This window comes from Nuphar pumila, chromosome 7 (assembly GCF_984573655.1).
Source record: "Nuphar pumila chromosome 7, dmNupPumi1.hap1.1, whole genome shotgun sequence".
NCBI lineage: Eukaryota > Viridiplantae > Streptophyta > Magnoliopsida > Nymphaeales > Nymphaeaceae > Nuphar > Nuphar pumila.
The window spans coordinates 2,172,300-2,193,827 of record NC_143255.1 but is presented as its reverse complement, the minus strand read 5'-3'; the positions used below and the strand labels follow the sequence as shown (position 1 = coordinate 2,193,827).

General features: G+C 37.8%; 1 protein-coding gene across 1 annotated transcript; it reads right to left on the bottom strand.

Moving 5' to 3' along the window:
* Positions 1-8,233: 8,233 nt before the first annotated feature.
* Positions 8,234-12,490, bottom strand: LOC149830825 (scarecrow-like protein 21). Its single transcript, XM_090013511.1, has 2 exons — positions 12,407-12,490; positions 8,234-10,204 (listed from the first exon to the last, which is right to left on the bottom strand). The coding sequence occupies exon 2, from the start codon at positions 10,137-10,139 to the stop codon at positions 8,403-8,405; it is 1,737 nt and encodes a 578-aa protein (XP_089869637.1). The 5' UTR covers positions 10,140-10,204; positions 12,407-12,490; the 3' UTR covers positions 8,234-8,402.
* Between the last annotated feature and the right edge of the window lie 9,038 nt (positions 12,491-21,528).

The following is a 21,528-nucleotide window of genomic DNA, read 5'->3' as shown; positions in this document are numbered from 1 at the left end:
TCCTTAGCAGCCTGATGGAACGCCAGGCAGTTGAAAAAGAGGGGTTTTCAGGCCCCAAACGCCGACCATCCGACGTTCAACCCCGGCAACACCTCTGGCATATGCCGACCACCCTGCAACCCGACAGTGCAGGGGATTACAGGTGACGGCTCCGACGATGATCCCGACGACAGCAAATCCTCCCTGCAGCCCAACGACCACAGGTATAAAATGATTAAATTTTTTTTATGAGATTTGCCTGAACTAGGAATTTACAGCTAATTCCTTTTCGACAACAATAGCCGGTGTAGACTGTCGCCCCCTTGCGACAATCTACAGCTAATCGGTGGTTGTCGCCCCACGGCAACTCCACCGATGCCAAATCGCCGAAATGGCCTACACAGCCACACGCAGCGGAAATGCGTGGCAACAGTGGGCCCATAACCCAATGTTGGCGATACCCTATAAAATCAACATAGACAGGGAGCACACCTGAATTCGCCATTGTTCGTGTAGGAAGTTTGGTGTTCTCCTCAGCCGGTTGACGCCCACAATGAGCCCAGGCCTTAGGTCGTCGGTGAGCAGGACCCTTTCCGCTAAGTCTGAATGCAAAATAGAATTCGGGCAGGATAATGGCTATGAATACTCATCATCTTCCTAGCTCCTAACCCCTTATTTGTAATGGGAGATTAGGCAGTTACGTGAATGTGGTCTCTCCACATTCATGTAACTCCCACCCACTATCTCCATTACTTGGCCACTTACGTGACCCACTAGTAGGTGTCAAACAGGGTCAGATTGTGGGTTGGACCCATAACCCAAAATGTGCAACAATGCTACCATGATCAACAACCCAAATAAGATGTCATATGATAAGTAAAAACTGTTAAAAAGTTTAACTTTGACTGTTTTGTATGTTCTCGAGTTTGACTATATGCCATATTCCCAGAATTAAATTCTTTTTTAATTTGTTTGGGTTATAGAAGTTACATGGTAATTAAATAGGGTATTCTAGAATATTTTGCAGGAGCTAGAGAGAAATATAAAGGTAAAGAGAATTATACTGAAGATTCAAGTTAGAAAAACCACTATTAATACTAAGGAAAGTTAAAAAGTCTGAATATATAAAATACAGATACTTCCAAATTCAATTAGTGCAACAAAATAAGGCCTAACAAGTGCTTTCTATTTTATAGGCGTGTTTTCTGAAAATAGGGATGGAGTGCTAGGAAAACGGTATGACACTGCTGAGCTTCTCGGTTGTTATCGCCCAAAAACTTTTTTCTGTTGAAATTTCCATTTTCTAAAATATTTTGCTTTTATTTAAAAATTATAACCCTAAGAAGTACAGTTCTCTCTCTCTCTCTCTCTCTCTCTCTCTCTCTCTCTCTCTCTCTCTCTTCTGGGTTGGGGGCTATCTCGTTGAAAATGGCAACCGGTTTCCATGAGGAAAGCAGCTGACATGTTTGGGTTTTGGGGGTTATCTCATTGAAAATGGCACCCGCTTCAGATGATATGTTTGTGTTGTCACACCGAGCGTTGTAGAAGAGTTCCATTTTTTGTGCGTTTCTGTTGAAAGCCCAGATTTTCTGTGACACACAATCATGTCTTAACGAGCGAACGTTGATTTCCTTTAATCTGAACCCTTGACTATGAATTATTCTTATGATGCATCCAAATAGCCCTTTTTGCTTTACCAACTTACCTGACGGGGTTGGTAAAAAATTGTGAAGCTTTAACCACCAGTTATATCCCAATATAGACTATAATTCAGTCAATTTTGATCTGTCTTCTAGTTTTTTGGGGGTATAGATCCAGTTAATATCGAGTCAGACCCAGATCCGTTTCATACCAGGTCAGACTCAAATCTAGATTATACCGGGTCAGACCCAGATCCAGATTATACCGGGTTAGACCTGGATTCAGCTTATATCGGGTCAGACCCATATTCTGTTCATGCCAGGTCAGACCTGGATCCAGTTAGTATTGGGTCAAACCCGGATCCAGTAAGTGTCCATGCACTATTTGAACTGAATCGGATCTGTGACTGATTCAAGCCTTTTCGGGATCAGTTCAGAGTCATTTTTGACCGATTCCTTCCAGTTTCTCACCAGTTTCGAGACGCTAAGACCTTGTTTTCGTAAATATAAGAAGATACAGAGATTTTGGCATACAATTATAGGGTTTTATGAACTTTTGTTCATACTTGACATTAGTTCATAAGGTTCAAAACTGGTTCTAACCCTTGGATGACCGATTCGGGGTTGTTTCAGATTGATTTCTGCTTGAGGACCCATGGTTTTACCCATTTAAGCTTGACTTTTGTTATTGTTTATGCATTTTATTTGTAATTATGCATGCATAAATGAATGTATAATATTGGAATCAAGGATAGTTAGATGACTTAGTGAATTCATGTCACCAAAGTGACTGAATACACGTATATTGTCAAATTTTTGTTCTATCATATAGATTTAACCAATATTATTGTTGTACTTAGATTCATGAAACAGTAAACGACCTAAAGATAGTTTTATCGTATTTGGAATTTAGGTAGGGTAAAATGAGACAAATGTGTTGAGATACATCGCACATGTGTATCCAAAGATACCATATGTTGATGGTCTAGCTTCACATGAGCCTTAGTTTTACTAACTGTGATGGGTAGGTGAAGTGCTTACGTGTGTCGGAGCTCTTACCAAAGTAGAACTCCGATGAGATGACCCCCTACACTCGCCTAAAAATAAGCATGTTCAAGGCCTTTTATTTATTGTTTTTTCCATTAGGTTTGTCTCGTATGCTTTCTTTTGATACATGTCTTTTGTCATGCAGTTTCTAGTTCTGTGATTTTAGATGGCTCAAGTTCTATACATTTTTTTATGAATCTAATTTTAGTGATTAGAAAAAAACTGTCATTTTCACATTAGAGTATATGGATCTGAATTTGGCCTTAAAAATGGATGAGCCTGCTGCCCTGACAGATCAAAGCACTGTTGAATAAAAAAGTGCTTTTCAAAAGTGGGAGCGCTCGAATAGGCTTAGCCTATTGCTTTTGTAATCTAAGGTGGCTAAGAATATTCGCAGTGTTATCCTACAATGCAGGACAATGAAAGAATTTCTAAGTCCCATTGAAGCACAGTTTGTCAGTTTCAATAAGGTCAGGGTCAGTACCCTAATGTCGAAACTCATAACTATAAAATATTTTGGAGGGGGTAACATTCACCAGCACATTTTGAAATTGAGAAACATAGCGTCGTAGCTAAATGACATAAAGTTGACCATTTCTGACTCATTCTTAGTGCATTTGATTCTAGCGTCCTTACCTTTGAAGTATGGACCTTTTAAAATCTCTTATAACACACATAATGATGAATGAACATTCAATGAACTTATGTCCAAGTGTGTTGAAGAGGAATAGAGATTGAAAGGAGAGAATGTGCAAAGTGCACATATGGCTTCTCATGGCTCCAAGGTACGACCAAAGAAGAATGCATTTAAGGAAACTGTTAGGAAGAAGTCAGCAAAAGATAAGCAATCTCAGATCAAACAATCCGATTATGCTCTCATAAAGTGCTACTTTTGCAAGAAAGGACACATGAAGTGAGATTACATAAAGTACAAGAAATGGTTAGAAAAGAAAAATAATTTATTATTTGTTTCTCATGAATGTAATTTATTACAAATTCTTGAAAATAGCTGGTGGATTGACTCTAGTGCTACTGTTCATATTTTTAATTGTCTACGATCGTTCTTGAGCAAAAGGAAACCAACAATGCATGAGAAAAACATCTATTCAGAGAACAAGATGCGTTCGCATATGAAGGGTGTTGGGACCTCCAGGATCACTTTAGATATAGGCGTAGATTTGGATCTTCATGATGTCTTTTGTTTTCCCTACCATTTTGTCAGCAATGGTGGGGAAGACACGTCAGCAACACATAATCGCCATGGGGGACCTTCGCTGGCGGATTCATCGGTGCCGGGAGCTGTTTGACATCTGAGGCGTCGCTCCTTTTTTTTTCCAGCTGGGTTGCATCACTGGGAAGGGGAGTCGAACATTATCATCGGTGAGGCCAAGACTGGATCCCCATGGTCGGCAACCTTGCCGTTTGGTTGTCAGTGGCGACAACCATCCCCGACAGCAGATAAAAAAAAAGTGCCTTACCTGTCGTTAAGGGGGGGGGGGGGAGGCAGGGTTGTCGTCAGAGACCATCAGAAATGGTGGTGGCCACCATCACCGACAGGCCTTTCGGTTGGTCACCGAGAGGCGACGTGGGAGGCCGTTAGGTTTCTGAGAAAACTCGATGGCTTTCGGTTTTCTAAAAAATTGAAAACCATCGGGTTTCTTTTTTTAATGATGGGTACTGGGTCAGATCAGGTGTACCGACCCGAATCTGGAGTACCATCTCGGTGGCGGGCCCGATCCAGACCCGTTTGGGGTGGATCAGGTTTGCCTCACCTTTTTTGGATTGGGCCCGATCCTAGTACCAGATCCATTATGGAACCGGGTGAATATGGATATGACCCGATTGGAATGGAGATAACCGAAAGCCATATGATTTTTTTTCTTTTTAATGTTGGGTACTAGGTTGGCCCGGGTGTACCGACCCGGTGGTGGGCTCGATCCAGACCCATTTTGGGTGGATCGAGTCTGCCTCACCTTTTTGGATCAGACCTGATCCTAGTACTAGATCCATTATGGAATCGAGCGGATATGGACATGACCCGATTGGATTGAAATTGGATTCATTTGGATTTTGGGTCTGGTCTGATCCAAATGTACCAAGTTATGATCCAGATCTTATCGGATTTGGGTACAATATGGGTCTGATTTGAACAATCAGGTCGTTGATCTGGTTTGACACAGTTCAGAACCGAACCCATTTGGGTTTTGGGTATAGTTCGATCCGATCCAGATGTACTAGGTTATGATTCGAAACCAATCAGACCAGGTAAGGTTCAGATCTAATTCGATCCGTATGGAACGGGTTGTGATCCGAATTTAACCCGATCCGGGTATGGTCTGGATCTGTTCTCATCCATATCTGACTGGGTCAAGATCTCAACCCAATAGAGTCCGGACTTAGACCCAACCCAGATTCTGTAATGGACCAGATCTGGGTCCAGATTGATTTTGGATTATTGAATCCAATCTGGGATCCGATCATTATGGGTTTAGATCCAGACCAGGGGTATCCGACATGTGATCTGATCTAACTGGATCTGAACCCGAATTGGATCATATCAGATCCAAAACAAGTTTGTTTATTATTTACACCTGAATCTGTTTTGTGACTGATACGACACTTTTCGGGATAAGTTCAAAGCTATTTTAATCGATTTTTATCATTTTTTTACCAATTTCGAGATGTAGAGACCCTATTTTCATGAATCCATGAAAATATAAGGATTTTTTTATTCAGTTATAGGGTTTTATAAGCTTTTGTTCATATTTTATTCTGGTTTATTAGGTTCAGAACCGATTCAAACCCTTAGATGACCGATTTGGGGCCATTTCAGACGGGTTCAGGGTGTTTTTAGACCGGTTCCAGCTTGAGGACCCTAGGTTTTACCCATATGACTATGTTTTTGTCAATTTTTATGCTTTATAAATGTTTATTGTTAAGGAATCATGACTTATACATGTTTAACACATGTATTTTATATTATTTAAGTTATGCATAATATTTTTTAAGCATGGTTATGACTAAATTCATGACATTTTCTAATGTGTTATCATCAAAATTAGTTTATGCATATAAGTTAAATCATGAACTTGTATTTTGATGATATAATGCATATTTCATCATGAATATACATGCAGAACAACAATCCCAAATAGAACAAGTTGTTGATGAGGATATACAACAACATGATACATATGTTCATTTTGAACCACCTATGTGGTGTATTTGCAATAGTCTAATAATTTCATTGATATTAATGATGCTCCTTTCACCTTTGCAGAAGCAATTAAAAGTAAAAGATCAACACATTGGATCAATGCCATGAAGAAAGAGCTTGACCCTATGGTAAAGAACCAAGTGTGAGATCTTGTACCTCGACCTGATGGAGTTAAACCTGTTGATTGTAAGTGGGTCTTTAAGACTAAAACATAGTGGAGACTGGAGAGGTATAAGACTATGCTTGTTGCAAAAGATTTCACACAGATAGAGGGTATTAATTATAATGAGACTTTTTCTCATGTCTCAACTAAGAAATCGTTGAGGATAATCATAGTCCTTGTAGCTCATTTTTATTTAGAGCTACATCAAATGGATATGACAACTGACTTCTTGAATGTGGATCTGGAAAAGAAGGTATACATGCAACAATCTCCTAGTTTCAGTGTAGATGGCTCAAATAATTTAGTTTGCAAATTAAAGAAGTCAATTTATAGAATTAAATAAGCCTCCCACCAGTGGTATAAAAAATTCAATCAGGTAATTAAGAACTTTGAATTGACTGAAAATATTGTTGATCAATGCATATACATTGAGACTAATAGTTTAGCTTTATATGTTGATGGCATTCTTCTCGCAACTAATAATTTGAGTCTACTACATGAGACAAAAGATTTTTTTTCTATCATTTTGATATGAAGGACATGGGTGAGGCCACATATGTTCTTGGAATCGAGATCTGTCGTAATAGAACTAAGGGTGTCATTTGCCTTTCTCAGAAATCCTATTTTTTTAAGGTTCTTAAAAAATATGGGATGAAGAACTATTCTCCTGGTTTGGCACCCATAGTGAAAGGGGATAAATTGAGCCTAAAGAACTATCCTCAGGATGATAATAAAAAGGCTCAGATGATAATTGTCCCATATGCTTCAGTAGTTGAGAGTTTGCAGTACGCGTAGACTTACACATGACCTGATATCACATTTGTTGTGAGAATGCTTGATAGATATCAGTCAAATCTAGACATTGCGCACTGAAAGGCAGCAAAGAATATCATGCGTTATTTACAAGAAACGAAGGATAACATGCTAATCTACAAAAAAGTTGACCACATAGAGGTCATTAGATACTCTGATGTGAACTTAGGAGGATGTCTCGATAGTAGAAAGTCTACTACTTGATACATTTTTCTACTAGCAGGTAATGTTGTTTCATGGAGAAGTGAAAATCACTTTACAACTGTTGCTCATACTATGGAGGCAAAATTTATTGCTCTATACGAGACTTCACCTCAGGCCATTTAGATAAGAAACTTCATTATGGGTCTTGGGATTATGAACTCTATTGAGAGACCACTAAAAATCTTTTGTGATAATGAAGTAATCATGTCCTTCTCAAATAACAATAGGAACCCAACCTCGTGTTGACACATGAAATTAAAGTATTTTGTTGTTAAAGAAAGAAGTGTGTATCATCTGGTATGTATTGATACAATTGGTACAAAGGAAATGATTGCATATCCCCGTATTAAAGGGCTAGCACCATGATTGTATTTTCAACATGTAAAGGGGATGTGTCTCTTATATTACTTCTGATGTATGACAATACATTATGTGATCACATTTGTGAAAATAAATTAATTCTCTATGACTTTATGTATTGTTGATTTTGTATAAAAGATCTCTCATTTGAATAGAGAAAATAACAAAATAACAATATTAAAGGATCAATAGATATATGTTAGAGACCAACCTATTCATAAAGGTAATCTTAAGATGCTAAAGCATTGAAAATGAGTTGTAGTGTAGTATATAAAAGTATGATATTTCATAAAGAGATGATTATCTCCATGATTCATATGATTCATTCTTGTGATACAGGACAACATGTGAACCCACATAAAAAATTAAGTCGAGATAACGATATAAACCTTGATTTAATACCCTTTTAGTGTCAATGGGTCAAGTGAGAGAATGTTGGACATTTGGGTTTGGGTCTAACCCATAATGTGACCCGGTTTGACACTAATGAGAGGATTAGTGAGTTGTTAGTGGAGAGTTAGCAGGGTGGAGGTTACGTGAATGTGAAAAGTTTACATTTTGTAACCACCCCTATCTTCTATTATAAATAGAGAGCTTGGTTGTATGATTACTAGAAACCAGTAGCCTATAGCCTATAATTGTGGATTCATGGTTCTGCTCACCATCAACTTAAAGGCTTAGATAGGCTCATCGTGGGCATTGATAGGCTCATCATGGGCACTCGCACGTTGCATCGACCATGGTGTCTACCTATAAGTATGTATTTTGTATTCCAGTTTAAAGTTTGCTAATACTCCCACACACACAACATACAACTAAATGCTCAAGACTTGAGCTTGGCTTTAAATACCAGACTAAGATCCATTACAACGTACATCATTTAAAATTCTGAGGTTAGAAACCCTCTTTCGGAACACAGAATAAAACAGAAGGTACACAAATTTGTGAAACTTAAATTGGCTTACAATACATCGTCTCTTCAACACCAAGCTGATGCTGATACCAAATTTCTGTCTTTCCAGCCAAGAAGAAGCGCCTCATCTTTCTCTGTAAGGGTGTAATGCTGTGAGTAGGACCTCAGCAGGAACCTTATCACAGAATTCACAAAGGGGCTCAGTGGGCATGGCTTAAAGCCCGCCATGGTCAGCCTCGACCTCCACTTCCCCAACACCTCGTGCCTCTCCACCCTCTCCTTACCTTCGCAAGCTACAATGTTGACGATGTCTCGGGCCAAGCAGTGCTGCTCGACGTCGATCCTGTCCTTGCCGTCCCTTGGCAACGTGAGGTGGATCGACTCGAACATGGCTGAATAATAATCCAGAGTCTCCATGAACCTTGTAAAGAATGGAGCAGTGTTGGAGTTTGATTCTTGCTCGACGAGAGTCACCACCTTGGGCGACAAAGCCCTGACCATTCTCAAGAGGCTATCGCGAGGGTTGTTCACGTCAACACTCTCATCGGGCGTATGGTGGAGCTGGAAAGCGAAGTTGACGGCGAGCGCTTCTCCTGGTTGGATATTGAGCATTTCTGGCTTGACGTCCGGCCCGAATTCAGATACTGCATGGAAGACTACTGGTATCTTGTACTTCTCCGAAATAGCTGCCAACTTCCTTTCCACAGCTTCCAGGCCTTCACCACGCACATACTTTGATACCAGGTCATCAATTCCCGTGATTCTCACATGTGGTGGTCCGCTTGGTCTCGAAGCTAATGCCTGTAAAAGAGTGATCCATTGAGTTCCCTGTGAAATCTGGAAGTCGATTATATGAACCCGATGCTCGTTCCTGAATGCTTCAGCTATGGCACCATTGGCTGCCATGTATCCAAACTTGAAGTATGGGCATATCTCATACAAGCTATGCATGTAAGAGAATAGCTCTTTCCTCTCTGGCTCTTTACATCTTAATGTCCGGTAAATGTTCGATCCCGATGCCTCCTTGCGAGCTACCAAACCTTCTACCATGTAAGCACCCAAGCGCTGGATTGGTTCCCCATTGATAGAGATGACATTCCTCACCTCTGCTATCAGCTTGTCAAAATCATGGTTGCTGTTTTGACACAGTGCCTCTGCACACTGGACCAGCAATTGCCTCACATCCCTTTGCGGGGATTCCTGGAAATTCGGATTTTGCAACACATTTAGCTGCTTGTCTAAATGTACCACTTGATCTGTTCTCCTGTACTTATTGCTGGTGTATTCCCGTGGAGAAGTCTTTCCAGAGCCACATGTAAATTCCTCACTCCAGGATTCCCTTGTTCGCTTTGAGATCTCAGGCACCTTGTATTCTTCATGAGCATCACTCTGATTGCCCGCTTCATCCGCATCAGGACCCATCAGAATGGTCTCTAGTTCCTGCAGCTTATGCCTCATGCCCGAGCTGCAACCTACATCAGCGGCACGTGAAAGAAAATTTCCTCCAAAATGACCCTGTAACGTCTCTTGAACGCTTGTTGGTGGCCTCTGAAAGCTGTCTATCTCTAATGATGAATTATAGGAAGGGCTAATGACTGAGAAGTTTTCAGTAGAGCTGTACTGCTCTTGGCTGTTGCTCAAACCATCAAATGGAGCTGAGAGAGTTGAGTCAGGTGAGTTCCCAAAGTTGAGTTTCAGGGACCCAAACGCCCAGTTTGAGAGAGGGCAGGAGATGGGAGAGCTAAATGCATGTCTTATGCCACAAACAGGCACATCATATCTGAAAAGATTATCTGAATCCATGCTAATTGGAAGAGAGATAGATCAGGTATGGGCAACTTAGAATGATCACTTGGGAAAAGAAATCCCTGCAAGCCAATGATTGCAATTTATATTCTAGCGAGACTTTAGATCCGTAGGCAGCCAAAAGAGGATGATTCTGATGGCTATGATATTAGTCACTGCAAATAAAATGGCCATCTAGTTCATTGATAAGGATACTAAAAATCAAATGCCACATTAACACAAAGTTGTCAATCAGATAAAGTTAACTTAGAACAGAGGCAGAACAATATAAGCATGCTGGCTCCGCGAATTACTCGGGCGAAACATCAAAGATCACACGTCATTTTTAAGCAATTGCAATTGACATGTAACGAAACATAAACTAAAAATTTAAGTGTTTCCAACAGAAGTTTCCACAAAGTCAAAGCATAAGACTACTTATATAAAGATGCTTGGATCATGTATTTTTTCCCTACCCATCTTTCTCCATACGGAAGTGTTGTGGGCACATAGGGATGCGGATAAGAGTCTTATCTCCCATAGGGTTCGAACCTGAGACTACTCAGTTATGATAGTGCGACCTAACCATATCAAGCTACCTCAACTCAACTCCAATCAAGACTTAATTTTTGGATAGGCAAGCTGTGGATAAGAGCCAAAGTGGAAGTTGAACCACACAATTGTTTCACAATTAAAGAGACATTAATTTGCGCTTAAGAATGAGCATCAAAACCTCAGATATATAACGTCGCAAGCACAAGTAATCAAATAGCAAGTCTAACACACACATTTAAATAATTTAAAAACAAAAATTATAACAATAATTATGAAAAATTTTCTCCTGATTGATTCCATAAGCATCTAACATCATCTATTCAAAGATTATAAAAAGTACACAGTGACAACAACAATAATTATAACAAAACAACTATTAGTACTGATCATTTCAAAACAGCCACAAAGTTTTAGTCCTAATAAATACATCCACCAAAGATTTCTCATGTTTCAAATGTCTTGTCCCATGGGGTTTGGTGACCTAGTCCCATAGACAGGCAGTAGAGGCTCCAATCCCACGATCGTCACTATCTCGCATTATAGCCAAAAGCAAGGCGGCTCTTCGGGGGCGAGGGTTGCACCACCGTTTTATGCTGCCGGAGAAGTTACCGTAGGTTGGCTGGCAGTCTTTGACCAGTGCGACCAGATCCCTTACTCAAACTGTTTTTTCGTGAAAAAAAAACCAAACTCTCCAAAAAAAAAAAAACTTTTTTTTTTAAATGACGAGGAACCCTCACCAAAGATGAGAAAAACCCTGAGTCAGGCCCCACAACCACCTTGCCTTAATTACTTGGCCACCCATGTGCTATCCGAATTTGAGAGCAATATTTACACATGAAATTCTAAAGGTGGCGAAAGGTTGGGTTCTTTTGAAAAGTGTGAAAATTATGTCAGGTGTCAGTTTTGTGGGCAATTGGAAAAACACCCTCCTAATAATAATAATAATAATAATAGAAGAGTCGGATTTTCTCTGCAAGGGAAAATGCTGCGACTAATTAAGGAATTTTTTTTCTCCGTAAAACCACAGGAAAATATCGGTATATTTATATTTTAAAATACAAAAAAATATAAAAAGTATAAGAGAAACATTAAAAGTATAAGAGAAACATAAAAAAAATAAATATACGTTAATAACGCGATGATATCAGGATAAAACACGATATTTTTAAAATATCTTTTGGAGATATCACGTTTCCCTGAGGATTATAGGGTGTCATAAAATCTCGCGATAAAATCGCGAGCTTTCAAAAAAAATGGCCGATTTTTGTGACTAGATTTCTCGCCTCAAGAGAGCAAAAACAGGGTTCGGCGAATACTCCAAGTCTGCAACCATACAAAATACAAAAACCAAAAAGAAGGGCAGAAAAAAAAACAGAAAACTCACTAAAAATCAGCACAGAAACCACCCAAGTATAAACCCCAACACAGACCCAGGGGCTCCGCTTGTCTGGTAGGAACAGCTAGTGCACGTCACCTTGTGTTGGGACGTTGCAGCTTCAAAACCCAATGGTATAGTGTAACTGGTAGGGGTCTGCCTAACCCCAGCTTGCCTTTTAAAAAAAAAAAAACCAACACAGAAAGGAGAGAAAGCCTAAAATGAAAAATAAAAAACGCAAACAAAAATAATGCAAAAAGAAAAAAACGAAGCTTCCATAGAAAATCAGGAAATTGGATGCAGAACACAACCGAACAAGCGAGAACCGAAAATCGAGAACTTATAAAACACTGACCAGAAATTGGGAGATCTTCTTCTTCTACTACTATTTCTTCTTTTGCAACTTCCTGTTTCCTTTCGCTCTTCTTCTTCTTCGGGGAACCGAAGACGAAGAAACGAAGAGCTCCTGTGCTCCGCTTGCTTATATAGAAAACCGACATCGACGGTCAACTGATGACATCGATAAGTGGGGAAAGACGCCGCCCGCCGATTAAAACCGTATCGGATTTATCACGATCCGGTTCAAAGCACGGGCGGGAGAACCGGGTGGTCCTGTTTGGATCCCGGCCACAATCAGCCAAACTCCGTTTCATACTTTTCTTTTACTTAAAGACTTTACGCTTACTTATATGGTTTCCACGCAGGGCCTGTATGAAATCTCGGCGCTGTGATGGCTATTTTATGCATTTGGTGTTCTCAAGGTAAAATCTTGGTCAAACGCCATGATGATTCAATTTGGAATCTAATCCTTAGGATGGGCATTTATCCAATTGGAATGGAAAATGAGGCTCTTTCTCCTTTGTATTTTATACTAAATCATGGATTTTTGGCAGCTGTCAATTCATCAAAATGCATAAACGCCCATCCCAGCTACCCATCCCAAATAAGACATCTAATACCTGAATTTATTGTTAGATTCAGTACTCGGATTCCGTTTGACTTATGGGTTTCACGTGTGAGACTCAATGATCACTAGATTTATATCAAGATTAAACACCTCTTACTTGGTCATACAAGGCAAACACCGATATTATATCACAATCGGTGCATCATCATGTATCATATACAGTGCTTCATGATAAAACTTGCACCCAATAATAAGTCATGCACTATTCTAAGGATTATATCAATATGTAGGTATGATGTATTTTCACATGTTATGGGTTATTTTTCACATAATCATGTAAGATTTTTATCATTCACATTCAAGTACGAGGTTTTCACGTATATGCTATGAGTTGTTTTTTGCATAGTTATATGAATATTTTTTTTATTTTCAAGTATGATATTTTTTGCATATATATACTATGAGTTATTTCTCACATAGTCATGTGAATTTTTCATCATTATATGAACCATAATACTTTCTATATATAGTATGAGTTTAGTCATTAAAACATCCATTGATGCACTCCTTTCACATAAGTATATGAGTTTCTTATCATGCCAAAATTTTTATCATAATCTTTAACGCGTAATACCACATTCAAATAAATAATCATATTGGGGGTCACACCTAGTAAGTCATTAAGTTCTTATGACTCCTCTATAATCATACCATAAGATATTATGATGTCCACATGCACACTAGCAAAGTAATATGAATTTTATCAACTCATGAATTCATGGTTTGCTAAACATAGCAAATACTCTCATTTTTTAAACTTTCACCATAATTTATACTCTCACTATTCATGTGCATTATCACATGCAAAAAGCTTAAATTCTCATAAGGTTGATTACCACTTCATCATCTTGGATCAGTATATCCAGATTCAAATAGTTATAGATGTGATTTACTAACACAAAGCTGCATTTCAAGCACAAGCTTCTTTATTATGATTATTTATCATCATATATAAATAAATATCTACGCATGCATGTGTAAAATTATAATTCAACTTTCATTATTTTAATGCATTATTTTTAAGTAATATTTGCATTAAATCATGACATCATGAGGCTTTACATACACTAGTTGAATTTTTCCTTCATGATATATTACCATCATGAGGATATTCATATACTAGGTTGATTTTTCACTATAAAATAAAGCATAAATTCTCATATCCAAATTTAATTTTGATATATACGAGATCCATATCCAATGAAAGTTTTCCCATTACCATTTAGATACTCCAAGCATGATAAGCCAATTCTAAGGCTTTAATCACACAATAAAGATAGTTAAACAATAAACATGTTATATATAAATTCAGATCCATTATCAAATATATTAAAAAATATATATTTAAATTCATTGGATTTGTATGAGTTCATATTCAAATCTGACTTGAGATGTTATCCATCAAGTCCAACACGATCCATATTAAAATTCAAATGAATCCACACCATACATCCAATATTATATTTATCTTGATCTATCTATATCAAACTAGAACACATACAAAATATATTATTATTATGTCCAAATATTTACTTTGTCACTATCAAGATCCATTATAAACTCTAGATCAAATCTGGATTCATATCTCATATCTAGTCATTATATTTTTTTGGATCTATCACAAAACCTGGATTAAATCTAGATCCATATAACATATATGCCAATATAATTTCATATTTGTATTTGGATCCATACACCATATATGGGCATTATACTATCCAAATCTAATATAAACTTCGAATCAAATCTAAATACATATCCTATATCAGGGCATTATGCTATCAAGATCCAACATTAGATATGTTTAATAAGATGACCCAATTAAGGAACTAGGATCTATACAAAATTATACATGCATCAAACCATAACTGGGTACATAACCTACTGTGAGCTTTGAGTCCAAACCAATTTTAAATTGGATCTCAATAATTGATCCATGTTGAGTTATTTGCTCAACATCCAAATAACCTAAAAGAACCCATAAAATGACCCATTCAAGTATAATAATAGTTCAAGTATATTTAATTATATTTCTTGGATCCAAACTAATACAACTAAATCTATTCAGATCCAAAATATTTTATCGGATCAAACCAAAGGTCTATATCACCTTACTTGATCCAAACATCTAATCAAATACTGATAAGATCCAATCTTGATCCAAACATTATATCTAATGAAACCCAGTTTAATTAAACTTTATCCATATAAAAAAGCGGAATCAATACTACATCATACCAGATTTAAATTCATATATAATAGGTTTTGAACATGAACAAAATATATAGTATATAAAAAATACTATGCAATTACATACAGTATTTCAGAATCCAAAAAATATATTCATGCTAAACATTCCTCTCCCATTCCAGGGTAATGATCCAAAACATATCATAACTAGGTCCAAAAAAAATATATCAAATCCAACCAAGTTTATAAGAAACTATTTGTACTAACTTGATCTAATACAGATCCAAACCGGCCTGGATAAAGTTTTGTAAGGTATTCCGCAAACCAAAAGCATTTTTTGCAAAATAAAAAAAGTTAAAAGATAGTTTTGGGTAAAATTAAAAATAAAATTTTAAAACTTTCTAAGTTAAACAAAAAATTGTAGGTACTTTTTAATAATTTCAAAAAAGTTTGACAGACTGTTTTGGAAAAAACTAGATCACAAAACCCTTTCTCAAATATTTTCTAAAGAGCATGTTTGTTTCTAGAATTTGTCAGAAATAGAGCCTCCATTCTAAAAATAACATAGGCATTAAAACATAATATTAAAGAAAAAGAAATACTGAATCTAAAAAATTTAAATAAGATATAAAAGATAGGGGTTCTTGATTTTTGGAGAAATCCTAACTTTCTCTTACCTTTTCATTTCATTTTTTTTATGCATTCTCTTCTTTTGTCGTTCCTCTGCAATCACTATCGCAGTTTTCAGCAACCACCGCCTGGTGGGCTGCAACTTTTGCCAGTCTGGTAAAAGGACCTCTGACAGCCTCATTGCCTCTCACGAGGAGTGCCAATAACTCGGAGTCAGCTGCTAGAATTCTCATATCTAAAAAATCCTCAAACAGAGGGGATCGAATGAATCCCTATTTTGTTTGATTCTTTTGCGATAGCGTTGATCTTGTGCCGAGAGTTTTTTTTTTATTCTTCTTCACCATCATAGGTTTAGGCTTAACCTTCTGACCAGTTGAGGGGGTCTCCACCACAGCCACGTAATCCGACAACAAGGGTCTGGTGGAGGAGCGTCCTCCTCAGCCACTGCCTTTCATGACAACATCGTTGCCACTAATGATGAGCACTAATGGAGGTGTTCTTCACCACTTTCTGCAGCTTCTTGTGGTTCCACCGCTTTTCGGCATACTCTTGTGGAATCCCTTGCCTTGTCCTATATGTTTGCCTTCACGTTGTCGATTGTATCCGAGCTGTCCACATCCAGGGTGATTATCTTCCTCACTAACGTCTTGACAAATATTTGCATACCACCTCTAAGACGAAGGATGAGGTGGAGGGTCAATTCCTTTAAACATCTATGCATTCACCTACAAGGACATTGATATCGACATTGACATCAGTGCCAAGCTCATCTGACAGATCACCAAGATGAGCCCTGGAATCGGTGGCTTCGACAGTCTCTTTCCCTAGGGTGATTCCTACATTATGGCTAGTACTAATGGTGTTCCAGTTCGGCAATCGAGGGTGGACCTGTCGCTTCCAACAAGCAACTACCGAATTCTGACGAACACCGCTGGGCTCTTCTACTTCGCCTTTGTCGGCACTATCAGCGATCTCCCAACACGTTGGCAGTGCCACTGCCCTACTAAAGGGCCTCCATCCTCTTCGAGATGTTGACCAACGAGCTTGATTCCCACTTCAGAAACCAAAAATCTCTCTGCTACCACCAGTAACACCGTCACCAACACCGGGAATCTGCCTCCCCACAGCATGACTATCTAGGAGAAGCACCTCCTGATACAGGAGAAGGTGAGTGAGATACTGAGCAACTCGAGCCCCTGTTGTCAGCAACTAGACGACCTTGGACTCACCAATGAGGCTCGCATCCAGCAGTGCATCCTCACAAGCATGCTGAGACGCCCTTGCTTTGAGAGGGACGATGAAAACAACATGGTTCATGTCGACCAAGCTACTGTGGAACGCCTTCGCCACTCCTTCTAGATCTCTAACCAAAGAATCATCTAGAAGCTTGGGTGATCTCCATGAGAACTCGTCACCTGCATAAAGAAACTGGTTGCCCTACCTCACAATTTTTTTCTTCATTTTTATCTGCTTTTTTTTTAATCCTTTGCAAACCCTTTGCCGACAACAGTAGGTCCGCTTGTCTCACATGATTGTCGGGACTCATCCAACGAGACAATCTACTGATGAGGACTCTATCCACCCTGAGTTGTTGTCTAGCCGGATCAAATCTAGTCGCTACCTCTCATTGAAGGCATTGGGTTCCGTCGATCGATGGGATTAACTCTATACAACCGCTACCCTTAGACAACACTGTTGGTTCTTAGATTTTTTAGCGTATGCATCTCCATTGCCCCGCTCAGTACTAAAATATCGGCTTCGCTTCTATCGCAGTCAGGGCAGAAATGACTCCTCATCCTACTTGCATTGGTATACTTGGCTCTGATACTACTGTTGGATTTCAGACCGTGGTGTGCATAGTGAGGGCAAGCTCTAGGTGATAGAGAAGAAGAGAATTGGGTTGTGATTAGCAGTCTACTACATGAGAGATTTTCTTGATGCAATTATCAAATTCTCTTTTTGCAGAGGCAGTGACTAAGTTTACTTATCCTCCCCTGGGTAGTCGTTACCCTGCCAGATCCAACGTGATGTGAACCCCACAATTATTTTAGTCATTCATAACTAGATCCAATACCTGAATCTACTTTGACTTATGGGTTTCCTATGTGAAACCCAATGGCCAGACTGAATCTGTACCAAGATCCAACAAGCAATGTGTAAAATGGCAAAAAATAGTTAAAAACTGGATACATTATTTGAAAGATCTCATATTTAAAAAGATAACTGCTAATCACAAAGAAATTGACAAACCATACGTACGGGTTTAATTGGGTTTTAGTTTTATAAAATGGAGTAAAAAAATGGACATATATATATGAGAAACAAGTTAAGATATAGGAGCAATGATATTCAGATTTAGGAATCCATTATGATATGAATTCAAGATTTGATCCAATTGGATGTGTAATTGAGTTTTGTCAAAAAATATTTTGTTTAAATATAAATTTTCATGTTCTAGACACTTCTATCAAAAGAACACATTTTTTGCCAATTTTTTGATAAAGACAGTTTCAATTTTTTTCCATTTTCAAAGTTTTTATTGAAAGAAACATGTTTTAAACGGAGTTTTGGTAACTATGGGCAAAATCATTGTTGTCACAAATTCCGATTCTCAACTGAATGAGTTGAATCGGCCAATTTTTAACCAGCAGATGGCATGTGTCAAAAATAAAAAAAATAATATTAAAATATTAAAAAAATAATTTTTTAAGAGTTTATTTAAGAAACAAACTTCGTATCAATCTTTTGCCGATACTATACGACACGAATTGACCAATTCAAGTTGATTCACAGCGATATTAACAACAATGGGGCAAAATGGTTGTGTGACATGGGTCCACCAAGGGCATTGTATTGACCGACCCATGCATGGTGAGAAAGACATAAAACATAGGTTTCCCAAACTCAGGTTTTGCCCCGTCATGCAGGCCTTAGAGGGTGTTTGTTTCATGCTCTTTCCTACCCAACAAACTCTCTTTTATATAGGAAGAAAAGCTTATTTCCTACTAAGGGTCAAACAAATTCTCTTTTTATAGGAAGAAAAGCTTATTTCCTACTAAGGGTCAAACAAACTCTCGTTTTATAGGAAGAAAAGCTTATTTCCTACTAAGGGTCAAACAAACATGTCTACGGAACTTTATAATAAATGCCAAAAACAACTTTCTTGAGAAGCACTTTTCTTCCAAAGTGGCTGTTTGAAAAGAAAAAAAAAACTGGACAAAGTAAGAGTGTAATAAATGCCTTAAGGGGCCAAGTTACGACCTGAAGTGCATTTTACCATGAAAGCACCAGAATGAAGGGAAAGTGGTTTTGGAGGATGGTAGGGGTGGGCAACGGATCGAGTAGCCAGTGGGCCAAGCCGATCTGACCCACCATGGGCTGGGTTTGAGTCAAGGTTTTAGGTTCTGACCCGTTTGCTATCGTTACATACATGGGCCGAGCTCATAGGCTACCGAGCCGACTTGATTGTCACAAGTTAGGTAATTAATTTCTTAGTAATATGAAAAATAAAGAAATTAGCTAACTGAATAGTAACTTGGTAACTATTATCTTTTACTCAATTAGTTATATTAATTTTATGAAAATTAGAAACATAATTAGTTGGGTATATAAAAAATTGTTATTTATTACTATTTGCTTCATTAGTTGCATTAATTTCATGAAATATAGAAAGATGATTAACTGGGTGCATGAGACTATTGGTTTATTTAAAAATTATGATTGCTGATATTTGCAAATAACTTACAAATGAATTTGGGTAGGGCTGGTAAACATTGGGCCATTGAAAAGCCGGGTCAAATCCAAGTTCATTAAGAACGAGGCCCAAACCCATCTCCGGTAGGTGTCACATTTAAAACCCAATCGGCAGAGCTCTAAATGAGGAAGGGTTGAGACTAGAATTTTGTATGGCGTTGCGGCCTTCTGCCATTTAATGTGGGGGCTCCAATAGTGTTTGCCGCGGTTTCACACCAAAAGCCACAAACGGACCCACTTTCACCTATAAAAGTGCCTCGTCCCACCATTTTTGGACAAAACAAAATATTTGTTAAAGAAAAATTTAAAAAAAAACTGTCTAACTTTTAAATTATTTACAAAAACTGCGTAATCAACTTTTGAGAATTGCTTTGTTTAAGCGTGTATTCATAATATCTTAAAAGTTAAGCTTGTATTTGTAAATAAGCCAAAAGTTAGGCATGTTTTTGTAAATTTTCTTTAATAGATGAAAGTCTTTTTCAAAATGTTGAAAAAGAAAAAAGCTCATGCTTTTTAGAGAAACTTCTAAGAAATTTTATATTTGTAAAAAACAGCTTTTACAAGACATAGATTTGTATCCTAAATTTATCGAATTTTAGGTTTAACCAATTTCGACCTTTTTAATGACACTGTTAGAAGAAAGAATATATATATATATATATATATATTGGCAATTATTTTTTTAACTTATTTAATTAATTTTCTAATTCATCAAAAAATCTTTTTAATCACGTTTTTTTTATTATATATTTTTAAATAAATAAATAAATATTAATAAAAAATGTCACCCATGGTTATAATACAAAAGGTAGCAGAGGGCAAAAAAAGATAATAAAAAAAAACAAAAACAGCTTGAAGGTGTCATCAATCTTTAAAATTTCTCGCATTCCTAACCTTACTAGCCAAGCTGAGGGAACAATGCCTCGCATTACAAGACCCGAGAGGTAAATGGAATTGGGTCTGGTTTGATTTTTTATTTTTTTTGGATAATAAGAGAAAAATCGCCTCGTTTACAAGAGTTCATTGGCATAAAACCAAGTCCTCTTGGACCATCATGCAAAGAATTTTCCAAATAAAAATTATACTGGACTTCATATTCTCTGTTCAAACCAAGACCTGGATCTGGGATCCCACCTAATCAAGTCTGGCTGAAGTTGGATCCAGAATCACCACCAACAGTCCAACACCTCCGATTGAGAACTTGTTTTGGGACAACCCTACAATTCTATTAAACTTATCTAAAAGGTTGGGACAAGTTGGGATATTGAATTGCAAATCCCATGCAATATCCTAACTCTTCCTACTTTTCTAGATAAGGTCACTACCAAAGCTTAATAAGCAAGAACCGGATAAAATAAGATCTAGCCCGTTCCATATATGAGTTTGGGACGGGGGCCAAGAGATTACGTGGCACCCCACGTCACACAATTCTGGCCAACCAAAAGTCATTTAGTTAGTTCTAGAAATGTTTAGATTTTGACACGGAAGCGTTTTAACTCACGTGGCACAACCAGTGTTGTCACGTATCAGGCCTTGAATCGATTTTCAAACGATTCTGGCGAATCGGGCGATACAGGTGCTGAATCGATCTGTATCACCCAACTTTAAAAAAAATATTTAAATAATATTAAAAAAATATCTTATATTATTTTTCTATTTATTTGAAAATTCGCCAATTCAGGCCTGTCCTTTATCGATTTTCCGATTCAGGCACCGTAGGCATGGCAAGCTGAGCCAGTACAACCGGATCTTCGTGTGCCGGATGCAGTTTCTCTAGGTTATAAACGGAAAAAAGAGGTGATGATTTGTCGTCCATGGATCGGACTTGATCTGATTGAATTGGTGGTTCTGTCTCCAGGTTTGGCTTCAGATGCTAAGAAACCAATGCCAATAAAATCTGGATTATGAAAAACTTTTACATTCAAAAATTTCAAAAG